This window comes from Gymnodraco acuticeps, unplaced genomic scaffold, assembly GCF_902827175.1.
Source record: "Gymnodraco acuticeps unplaced genomic scaffold, fGymAcu1.1, whole genome shotgun sequence".
Classification (NCBI taxonomy): Eukaryota; Metazoa; Chordata; class Actinopteri; order Perciformes; family Bathydraconidae; genus Gymnodraco; species Gymnodraco acuticeps.
In genome coordinates, this window is record NW_022991187.1 from 201,609 (window position 1) to 214,305 (window position 12,697).

The 12,697-nt window shown below is 42.0% G+C and overlaps 1 protein-coding gene across 2 annotated transcripts in view; it reads left to right on the forward strand.

Annotated features, from left to right (window-relative positions):
* LOC117561021 (coronin-1C-A) overlaps positions 1 to 12,697 on the forward strand; it is a 41,576-nt gene that overhangs the window by 17,890 nt on the left and 10,989 nt on the right. For both annotated transcript variants that reach the window (XM_034238187.1, XM_034238188.1), the window contains exon 2: positions 3,289 to 3,488. In XM_034238187.1, coding sequence (XP_034094078.1) covers positions 3,289 to 3,488 — 200 coding nt within the window. The remainder of the gene's footprint in view (positions 1 to 3,288; positions 3,489 to 12,697) is intronic.

Below are 12,697 nucleotides of genomic sequence, written 5' to 3' on the forward strand. Positions count from 1 at the left end.
GCATTTAGTGTAGAGGGGAGTTTCTACCGAAGGGCAGAGGCTTCATCAACTCTAACTCATCTAATCCATGTGGCTCCTCATTTAGGATTGCTGGTGTTTTCTACAGATACATAATTCAACATCAGCACTGAGGAGCGCTGCCTCATGCATGTTAACTGGACCGTATAGGATTCACTTGTAGTTTGTATTGTAAATATTCATTTTTAAAAATCTTTTAAATAAACATTTATAGTCATAACAATATCAGAACGCAGCCCAAGAAGCAGTTTGAGCTGGATTTTGACACAACTCTGTAACTCCGTCTCTGATTTAGTTGTGCTTTCACATGTAGCTTCTACTCCAGCAGCATTATGAGACAAATCTGCTGCTCCGAAGGAAAGCAAACAAGCCTCACTCCTCCCTCATGACAAAGTGGTCATTGTTGAGTATCGCCCTGATCTAGAATTGTAACTCAACATTCTAGAACTGTAACTTAACATTATTAAATAGTTTGAACCAGAGGTTGCGCTAGACTTTTTCGCTGCCCGTCATTTTGACGGACAGGATCGTAAAACTTCTGTCAAAATCCAGAATTACCCGTCGGCCTTTACACAACTCTGACGGGGGGGGGGAGCATGCTCGTGAACTGTCAACGGGGGGGGGGGACATTTCACAGACATTTCAATGATTTGTACGGCACAGTTAGGTTTGGAAACGGTATGATTTCCTTTTTGGAGGGCATGCATGACACGGCATAACACCGGAGCCTCGCTGCGGGGAAACTTTGGTGCTGTTCCGAGTTTGTTCTAATCTGTCAAAATGACGGACTGCTTTCAGATTTGTCCGTCATTGTTAAAAAAAATCCGTCATGGACGGAAAATATTCGGTTAACGCGACCTGTGGTTTGAACTAGGGTTGCCAGAAACTCCCCCCCGCGGGAGAGAAGAAAAAAAACTCAGACAAAAGGAATTCCGTTGTTTTCTTTACTGGAACATGTTTAACAGTATCAGTATCAGTTTAACATGATGTTGGTTTATTTTTTTGTTATTTTCTAAAGTGCCTGCCATTGCCTTTATTTGGAGATGCGCTATGTGCGCACAATGTATTTATTGCAATGCTGCCATTATTAAATACAGGCTACAGCCTGTATTAATAATAGCAGCATTGCAATAAATATTATTATAGCAATTTATTTATTGCAATGCTATTATTAATACAGGCTGTAGCCTGTATTAATAATAATAGCAGCATTGCAATAAATAAATTGTGCGCGCATCTTCAAATGGATGCACTCAAAACGCATTGTTGAGGTTGAGCTGTGATAGACCAACGTCTTTTCGCAGAGCTTGCATTTAACTTCCTTTGGACTTGTAAGTTCGAAGTAGTTCCACGAGGAGGAACTCTTTTTACCTGCCGCTTTGTTCATCTTTAGTCGCACGTGTGAGGGAGCGGGGGGGCGGGGGGGGTGGGGGCGGTGTGTAATGTGCTGCAGCAGCAGTCTGCTCTGCACGCAGGCTTCCTCCAAGTTTACAGTAAAACAAACTGGTGGTGTGACCAATGGCCATTTGCAATTATTAATACTATTACTATTATTAGCATTAGTCTATATTTTGGTTGAAACTAAGCCAGAAAAAAAAAAAAATACATAAATAATTATAAAAAAATATATAAATAAAATCGATTTTTAAAAATAATATTCGATTATGGAGACTGTAACGAATATTCGAATAATCACTGGCATCCCTAGTTTGAACACATCTTTTACTTTTAACTTGGCATCAATCTTATGGAAACCAAGGAGACCTTCAAAGCGTGTCATTTTGTAACCTTTTTTAGTGTTTTGTTTTTAATATAAAACATATACCGCAGCTCAAATCGTCTATCGTGACATTACTAGAAGGAAGAGCGATTCCTTTTGTTGCCTTCAAAATGTCTTTACTGAACTTTTTAACAATCATTCATCCAACAGGAGTTCTGCCTTGGATTTCAGTTCATTGCACTTAGTGTGCGTCAGCCTTTCCGAAATAAATGAAAGTCAGTTTCATAGATGAAATGCACTTCTGATCCAGGACAATTTAGAGTAGGATTGAATAAATCCTATGTAACTCAGTAAAAACTGCCAAATCCTCAATTTAGGGAAGATTACAACTCAAGTGTCATTAACTATTTACTCCTAATGTGAACAAATCCTTTAGCACACTTCCTGCTATTGGAGACATCACAAATAAACAGTTGGTATGACTGACGTGTTTTTTCAAAAGCTTTGAGCTGTTAGGACACGCCCATATCCCTGCAGGAAGAACTTCCTGCTTGTGTTGTGATCCTTGTTCTGTCGGAAACATGCCGTACAAGAGTTTCTCTCTTACACTAATCTTTTCTCTCTTGCTCCGTATCACACTCTCTCTCTTTACACACACACACGGACATGCATACACACACACACACATTCACAATGGAAACCACCTCCAAAACATATCCCACATCCTGCGCTGCTCCTTTATCATGTTGGTGATTCAGACTAGGAAACTGTTACCATGTGCTGTGTCGAAAACCAAGAGATTGAAGGAGTTTCACAAAACCAAGACTCCTTGAGAGGGTTGTAGGTCAGATTGGACCTTGGTCAACTTTGAAAGTGGTCTGTTATTTTAGGCGAAGCATTTGGACGTGTAGCTTTTGAATGGGCTTGTTTTCAGCATTTTCCTGTCCTGTTGAAAGTGTTAGCTGAACCAGCTACAAAGTCTGTTTGTATTGGGTATATCCTATTTTCTTTGCAACTGGCCCCTTCCACCTGTGACCCATGAGAAGCGTGTTTCAGATGTTTGATAATTCGGCACAATGCAGAGGGTAAGATTATCCACCCTCTTTGTTTAGTTTATTATTGTTATGCTGCATCTTTGTGAATTAGGAACATTTTAAACCCCATACATATTTGGTTTAGTAACAGGTGCCTCATACTCACTTTTTCTATGGGATCAGTTTTGAACTCTATATGCGATCACAGGGGTGAGGAAAACCCCACATGGCTTTATATTCTTACACTCAGAGGAATGAAGGGCAGTGTGGCAAAAGTGACGCTGAAATTGTTGCCCAGAAATTCCAGGGACACCCTTAGTGCGGCTGTAGCAGTAATGGCCACACTGAGGGTGAAGAAATGGATGTTGTGGGAAAAAAAGCTTATGTATGTTCTAAAAGCTTTGCTGCCGTATTGTGTTCTCAAATCTTTCAAGTAGCTCTAGTTGTCCATATGTTGGTTCATTGTACGGCTCTTAAACTGCTAACACAAAATCTTCCCCTCTGCTCTTTGCACAGATATGAGTCGACAAGTTGTACGTACGAGCAAATTCCGTCATGTGTTTGGCCAGGCGGCGAAAAATGACCAATGCTACGATGATATCCGGGTGTCAAGGGTCACATGGGACAGCTCCTTCTGTGCAGTCAACCCCAAGTTTGTTGCCATAATTATTGAAGCCAGCGGTGGAGGAGCTTTCCTCGTCCTCCCTCTTCACAAGGTAAGTGCATCATGTCCTAGTAGTTAATGCCACTAAGACAGTGAGATAAACAAAATGTGTAGGCTTGTTTGCATTTGGTTTTTCAGTAGCACATGCTGCCTAACCATGCTTTGATTAATCCGTATAGTTTGTATTAATTACTCTTACTGTTTACACTATGTCTTGATTTGTTGTTCATTTTGTACATGAATGAGATTTTTATAAGAAGGCAAGTTTATTTATAGCACCTTTCAACACAAGGCAATTCAAAGTGCTTTACAACAAATGAAAGACATTTAAAACATTTTAAAATCAGTCATTAAAAAGCTAATAAAATAAACATTAAAATACAAAATACATGGATAAAAGTTACAGTGCAGTCTAAGATGTGAATAGTTCAATTAAAAGCAGCGACAAAAAGAAAAGTCTTCAGCCTGGATTTAAAAGTAGTCAGAGTTGCAGCGGACCTGCAGGTTTCTGGGAGTTTGTTCCAGATATTTGGAGCATAATAACTGAACGTCTCCATGTTTAGTTCTCACTCTGGGGACAGAAAGCTGACCCGTCCCTGAAGACCTGAGAGATCTGGATGGTTCATAATCACAAGAAGGACAACATTGTCAGTTTGGTGTCTGTTCATCCAAAACGGTGATGTGTGTGTGGGGGTGAAATGAACATCTATGTTTTGAAGCACAACAATCACGTGAACAACCAAGAGTTTCCTTTTTCCATGTTTTGTTCACATTAAATAATAATTTGCATTGAAAACGTAGCCTCTCGAACTGCTGGCTTGGTGCCGGTGTCCCTCAGGCTTAATGTTTGCCTAAGTTGTTTAATACACCCTCATGTGTACTAGGGATGCCAGTGATTATTCGTTACAGTCTCCATAATCGAATATTATTTTTAAAATCGATTTTATTTATATATTTTTTTATTATTATTTATGTTTATTTTATTTTTTCTGGCTTAGTTTCAACCAAAATATAGACTAATGCTAATAATAGTAATAGTATTAATAATTGTAAATGGCCATTGGTCACACCACCAGTTTGTTTTACTGTAAACTTGGAGGAAGCCTGCGTGCAGAGCAGACTGCTGCTGCAGCACATTACACACCGCCCCCGCCCCCACCCCCCCTCTCCCTCACACGTGCGACTAAAGATGAACAAAGCGGCAGGTAAAAAGAGTTCCTCCTCGTGGAACTACTTCGAACTTACATGTCCAAAGGAAGTTAAATGCAAGCTCTGCGAAAAGACGTTGGTCTATCACAGCTCAACCTCAACAATGCATTTTGAGTGCATCCATTTGAAGATGCGCGCACAATTTATTTATTGCAATGCTGCTATTATTATTAATACAGGGCTGCCGAATAATCGATTTTGATCATGGTCAGTTTCTGGCAACCCTAATGTGTACAACAGAAACTACTCCAAAGCCCTGGAGCGAACCTGATCCCTGCCTCCATATAAGGAATCACTCTACTCTAGAATGACTTTTGGTTTGGCAAGACAGCATTTGAAAACTGTTCAACTGTAAACAAGTTAGCTCCTCGCTTTTGTTTTACCCCTGCTGTCATAATTGGGCTAATTAAGGTGCACTAGAGATCTCCCTGTATCCCACAGGGCGCTATGGTCCCCAAGAGAGCCCTTGGGTGCCATTATGCTTGATGGTGGTGAATGGCTAGCTGTTGTTGTTTCTGTTTGGCAGCTCTTAGCAATAGCCAAGTGGCAGGTCCTGACACTGAGTGACAGAAGTACTGCAATACTGTTGACAGTTGTAACCTGGGCCTGTAATTAATGCACAGCAGTCGGTCCCGTGTCATCTGAGAAGGCTCTGGCATAGGGTACCGGATCCTTGGGCCTGTCATCGCACAGCTTACACCTCTCAGCACCTCGTTGCACACAGAGCTTGTGGTGGTGGGCTGCAGGCTCCACCAGTTTCACACCCCTGCTGCCCCTGTCTCTGTTTGTTCGATGAGCTCTGCATGCCGTCCTATCCCAGGACAGCATTGGTGTGTCTACCGAACTTCTGTTTTTCACCACTGAAATATACAGTAGTAAGAGGCTGAGGTCTTTCTGTGCAGAGCAATCCTCAGGCAATTTCCTCAAGTGAGAGATTGAAAAAGCTTTTTTAGATCTTCCATCATATCCAGACTGCAGGCGTGACAGAAGAATCCTTCAGATTGAGTGTTTTCCTCATTTCAACAGGCATTCAGACACTGGAGCTGAAAGGGGAATGCCATGTTGTTTAAGACTAATAGTATGTTAATTGTGTATGTATGCAAGGGGTGCAACAACTAATCGATTAAAATCGATGACCAAATTAGTTGCCAACTAATTCAGTCGTCGATTCGTTGGTGACGTCATCACGTGTGTTTTACGCGCCGTTAAGCTCCAACGTTATCGGTCTTTTTATCGGTACTGGAGACATTTAAAAAAGATATGTCATGTGTGTTATTGCTACATAAACATTATATCGCAGTCTTAGTTTCGCCAACTCGTTTCTAATATGCAAAAAGACAAACAAATGCGTCTATGATGTATTTTCGATCTTTCCAATCCAGACGCGATCTCTCTCCCGTCTGTGTGCGAGGGGGCGGGGCAGTTTACACACACACGGCTGCTACATGCAGCAACACACGGCAGGGATGGCGGAGAGAACGCGCTCCAAGGTGTGGTTAAACTTTACCCGTCTTGAGGTGGACAATGCTCGTTGCCAATAGTGCAATAAGAGTTTAGCATGTACAGTAACGGCGGTAACACGAGCAGTTTGTCTAAACATTTAGCAAAAGTGCTCCACATTCAGACGGAGGAATGCACCGGGTTCGACTGTCTTTCTAGCAGCTCTGTAGCCCCATCCACGAGGAACACACAGTTAACTCAATGATACAAACATGGGTTAATGATTAGAGGTAACAGAGTTATTTATTTAGTAAAAGTTTCAGCTATTCTGTTCACAGTTCTGTCATCACATTATTTAATACCATTTGTTAAAACATTGTTTCTTTTGATGTGAAATATTATTTATTTAATTTAAATAAAAAGCAATGTTAACTTTGTTCACAATTTGTTTAGTTAATTTAATAATATATGTATTTTTGAATCAAGTATTCATCTTTATTGTCATTGTTAGTTTCCACGTGCCTAAAACAACCTCAAGCTACATCTAAAAGTTGATGGCTAAATAAGAGCGTTTGAGAAATTGTGCAAGGCATACAGTAATAGTCTGAATAGTCGATTAATCGTTTAATCAATCGATAGATTAATCGATTATCAAATTAGTCGTTTGTTGCAGCCCTATGCTGTGGCCAGTGTGTACTCCCAACAAACCAGTTCAGCAGCCTAGCATACAAAGAAAAGGTTAGCTGTTGGGACATTGGAACAACATTCAATTTGGATCTTAAATCAATGGGAATTAAAAAAACAAAAATCGCTATTCTCAATTGAATTCCGTTGGTCCATCTGGAAATCTCAGTGTAGCCTCAGCTTGCAATGCAAGTCTTAAAAGTGGGGCGATCCTGTCCCATGCAGCCGGTCTGACTAGAGCGCAGTGGATCAGCAACACCCGAATGCTTTAGGGGCATTTTTAATACACTGAATGAAAAGGATTGTATCAACAAATTCATCAATGCTTTTGCATTTGTTATTGGGCTGACTGTACAAATGGTGTGTTGTACTTTATTATCTTTTGTCTGACATACAGTAGCTTTGCTTTGTAGATACTGCTCTAAACCTTATCGAAGAACACTTTGTTAAAATCACCTGGTCCTCATTTCATTTTTGTTTCAAGGGCACACATCCCCTAAACCCCCCCACCCTCCCATCCCTAATGTGAGGGTGCATCTGTCCGGCTCACCCATCTGCCCGGGCTGTGCTGCTCCCAGTCTCTGTGGGCAGCCAGCTGCTCAGGCCCTTTGTCCCGTGCTTACTCCCAGCGCAGCCCTTTGTCATAACCACACTTCAGCTGGGGGGAGGCAGAAGTGTGATGATGCTCCTTCCCCCTTTTACAATTAACCCATATGCAACTGGGCATCGCTTTGTTGAAGTGATGCAACAACAGGAGGAGGAAGAATTGCTGAAATGATTGCACTTCAAAAAATGGTAAATGGTTGGAAAAGCCTCTCTTGGAGTTCACAGGTTGATGTCATGGATCTGTTACTTGACTTGAGGTCTGAGCCTCATTTTAGGTTGTCAAGCAATAGAGCCGATGCTTTGTGTGACTCAGGAGGGTGAGGTTAGTGCGGAAGGCCGCTGTGACTCAGCACAGCCGTGGCTATTGTTGCTTCCTCCTGTCAGAACACAGGCATTTATAGAGAGGGCATCAGATGTCCAGCTCAACACATGTCATCCCCTTGCCTCATGCTTTCAATCTCCTCCTTTCTCTTTCTTAGCAGGATGCCTGCTAATTTATTCCCTGATTTCCATATGAAGGAAGCGGTGGGAGTGAATGCAGCTAGCAAGTGTTCAGTGAAACATTCCTGATAATTCCTCTCTGTCTGCTCGGCACATGAGAATGGAAGTCTCAGTAAATCATTAGTGATTTTGAATCCCTTAACTAGAACGTATCCAAGCATGCAGTTGTTTATTTCTCTACGCTCTCTTTCCTCTTTTTAACCATCAGCATTTTATTTTCCATGCAGACAGTTCATTTTGTCAATTGTAAGCATCTTTCATTTCCTCTTAGGCTCTATTCTTTTTTAAGATTGACCTTGACTACAGCCATAACACAGTACATAGCGTATTACTTCATGTAGATGGCATGTTCCACTTTCAAAAGCTGCCTCTGTACTGAAAGGTTGATCAGATGTGGAGTGAGTATTTGATTTGGATTCAATCCTTCAAAGCACCATTCATCCAGTGCTCAACCTTTGCTGTAAGTAATCCCTGGGTGTGCACATCGACACAATCATTCTGTTGTCTCCCAGTTACGCTGCTAACTAAGCTCTGTCTATAATCACAAAAAGACCCTGGTTGTGCATGGTATCCAGGGTCTTGCACCATACTTTGGTCAGCTTGTGATCCAAGACCTCTATACTGCTCGGTTGCCTCTGCCTTTGCCGCCTCTGCCGCTCAGTCCTGCTGACTGCAGATTTTACCATATATGGTCATTCACTGCTCCCTGCCTGACAGGCTTCCAAGACCATTTCCTCCCTGCCTTGCTATTGGCTGCTTCATGCAGTGTCGGCACACATGTGAATTCTGGGATAGGCTGAAATCTGACGAGTGGCCAGGATGAGAGAACTGGGTTGAAGTCAGATGTTGTCTGTGTCACAGAATCACTCTCTGCATGAGGTGCCATATCAGAAGAATTACTTTAATGTGATAGTCTGTATGACTGCTGGTATACTGAATAATATGTATAATCTATGAATACAGATCTGAGAGCACTGATGGTTCCTTTCAAATAAATCCCACTTTCTTTTTGCTCAAAAACAGCAGGTGGTGTCTGCAATGCCTTTTCAATCATTTGATGCATTTAGAGTCTGCTTCATAAGAGCAATTAAATCACAAACTAACCACCGTTGCACACATTCCACACACAGAATCACTTTCAGTAGGCTGCCTTTCATATGTTCCAAGTACTCTCTGGAAATAAATGTTTGTGAATATCAAGATCTCCTCAGTGCAGTGTTAACAAAGAGATGACGGAAGTTAAAGGCCCTGCCGATATTCATAGGATTTCTTGTCTTCGATGTTGCATGGACCGAATCACTGCTGATCCTGTGTCATCTGCACCAACCAGCCAGGGCTGTTCAGGCTCCTGTGAGCAGATAGCGCGTGCTGCAGGAGCCTTTAGACACTTAAAACGGATCCAAATAGTTCCAAACTGGCAGCAGAGCTAAGTAGTAGTAAATGGCAGACTTTTTTTTAGATGCTATCTGGGATTAATCTTATCACATATTTTCACTAGCCATGTACCAGCAATGCTAGAGTGCTTCTGTAGTACATCTCCGTATAGTTTTCTCTACTCTATCTATATATAGCTGAGGTTTTGCTGTATTGTTCCTGCCTCTATCATACAGACGGAGACGTATAAAGATGGACATTTCCATGTAGCTCTGAGCGGCAGTGGACAGTATGCAGACCCTTTTAGTGGTGTGCATGTGTGAATCACATGTTGAGCTGCAAGGAAAGGAAGTGTGCAGGCCTCTTGTGTGAATGAAAAGAATGTCCTCTACTGCCTTGAGGGATGTCGCTCATCCATTTTTGTTCTGTTCCAGTCTTCGGCTTTGTATCTATTGCGGTGTGATTCACTTATTTTGTGCAGTCTTGCTTGTTGCTATGCAACTGGTTGTTTTCTAGGCGTCAGACATTCCTCTCGAAGGATACAATGTCTGTAGTGTGTAGGTATTCAACGGCTGTGGGTGGTTTCTTTTTTTTTCTTGCATTACTGCAGCAGAATTCATTTTTTTGTTCTGGACAAAATCATTTTCACGTTGTCAGTCTTGCTAAGCACACTTTCTATACCTTTTAGGCTTGTTGCCTTGGAGATGATTTTCTTGCTTAGCTGGTTTAGTCTGTTTCGGCCCATTTGTTTGAGAAAGTGTAATGTTACTGACAGACATAGCTGTTGACCTGCCTGCCATGTCTTGAGTCCATAGTACAATTAGAGACCTCATGAAGATGAATTCACGTCATTTATCTCCGCGTCTCTGGCCCTCCTGATCTCTTTGTGTTTGTGGTATGTGCACTACATTCTGGTAGACATTTTGCCTCATTTTTAGACAAATACAGACTTGCGAACGAGCCTCAAGCTCTTCTTTTGAGAGGGACAGAAGGGAGAATGCAACAAGTTGCCACAGGTTAACTGTCCTGCACGGCTCCACCCTGGTGATCCCACTGCCTTCACCTCATGGTTGTTGTTTCCAGTTAACCTGTTTATTGTCAGTGTTAACAGTTACAAGGATCTAACTCTATGCAAATTCCATTCCAGTCTTGTGTTATCGGATGTTTATGCAGGCTCGAGGCAATTTACACACTCTGAATTCCTAATTGTGTATATCAGACATGGGCGGCATTAACACCTCAAAGGGTGCTACATTTGACACCCTCGTGCCCCTCTCGCTCACATTGGTCATACCCCAACAGAGCTGCCTGCGGCCGAGGTGAGGAATGTGAAGAACGCCTTGCTCTCTGGTCAAACTGTCGTCTCCTCTGCCGAGCCCGGGTTGATCAGGAGGTCGACCTCAAAGAGCTTAGCCAAAGAGGTACTGGGGCTTCATGGTGTGTTGCTGTAATTCAACCGTAGAAGCTACCATTTCGATTTTAAGCATAAGATTATTTGTTTCGTTTGTGCAGGTGATCAAATAGTGTTGATGGAAAACTGAGAGTAATGCAAGAGCTTGTGTTGGAATAGTTGCAGCATGCCTGAACCAGAGGTATCATGCGGGATGTGCTGTGAAATCTCTGAAGTGTTGGGGTTTAAAGGCCGAGTGCTTGGCTCTCGTAGATTATCTTAATCTTTGCGAGCTCTGTCACACAAGCCTCTGCATGGACGCTTACAAAACATGAATATATGCTTATCATAAATGTTCTATTCACATATTTCTAATTGCTTGTATAGGCAAGAATAGTGAAGTCTTCGTCTGTAATAGTCAACGCCTTCTCACACCAGGTCACTTCTGAGATTCAGATAAATACGTTGGTAGTTAACCGTGAAAATATAAGAGATGCCTGGTCGCAGTCTCCTCCCTCCTTCTCTTACACGTAAACCAGAAGCTATGTTTGCATGTCATTTTACAGCATTATAGTAGTCAAGTAAACATCTGGAAGCACAGTGTTTCATAGTGTAACACCCATCCATTGGTAATGTATCATAGAGTAGACGCTACCAAAGAGGTACAGCCCCAATTGATGTTGAAATGGTATGGACATGACAGAACTGGTTTGAAAACACTCTGGGTGACATGCATTTTTGTGGGTGTGCACATGTTTTAACTAGACTGAGCATGACCTGTAGCTCTTTGGATCTTTCAAATGGGAAGTAATAAATGCACTGTTAATGAAGAAACTAAAGCGTTTACTTTGAATAGTTTGCTAGTGTTATCTTAGCAATCCGTTTGCTCTTTGTCGGACTTGTTCCTGTTGCTACACCTGGTCATCAGTGTGTGTCCTTCCTGCTTTAATGACATCCTGTTCCTATACTGTCTTCAGGAAATCACGTACAGAAAAAAAGTCTGCTGAACTCTGTAGTAATACACGTCTCTCTGCTTTCTATATTTGCATTATGAGGCAGACAATATCATGTCTGCCTCATAATGCAAATATGTCATGATTTGTGATCAACTAAAGGAACATTTAAAAACTGATTCCTCTGCAGAGGCGAGGTCACCAGTCTCATATTTAATGGGAATGTTATCTGATACTGGATGGTGGCTCATAAATCCCTATTGACAGCAGTGTCAAAGTCTACTGTTTTTACACGGGGTATATTTCAGGGTGTGTTCAGCCGTGAGGTTTAGACGAGATCTTGCGATGTTCACATACTACACGTACACGCACGCAGAGTTCATTCTCACATACACTGGACTTTGATCACTAAACTTGGAGTTGGAGAATGTGTCACAGCCCAACTCTGTCAAGTCAGGTGACGGCATGGTTACGGGCCTAATATTTTCATACAGCGCAGAGTTGCTTCCTGTGATTTGTACTGATGTCCAGCCATTGTCGGGCTGCACTGTTAACTTACGTGTTCTCAACGAATATGAACAGACCACTGAGCGATGAATCATGTTAATGGTGTTGCAGTCACACCACTGTGGATGTGCACTGTGACCGCAGCAGACTTGAAGTGCTCTTTATCTGCTGTAGCAGAGGCAGAAACTGTCTAAGAGCAGGAACGCCTGAGCAACATGACACTCGTATCCGGGACCCGACTGTCCCTCTGAGCCCAGATCACCATCCTCTGCTCGCCTCTGGCTTTTGTTTCTTACTCTGTGAGATTCAAGATGTGGTTCTTCTTAGAAACTAACAAAAGTCCATTTTTACACAGCAGGACGTAGATATATCGCTACTGATGGACCGTATTATACACCTATCCAGTCAAAGTGTTGTCAAGCCTGGTCACAAATACCTAGTTTACAGTGTTTTGTATATATTTTGGCATTAAGTTTCGCATGAATGAATGTAACCTTTATCGGCCTCCGAGTTTACAGTATTGTCGTTAACAATAACCTCTGGATATAAAAGCTCCATTATCTTGGATTCTCCATTATCTCTCCGTTATCCAAGTAA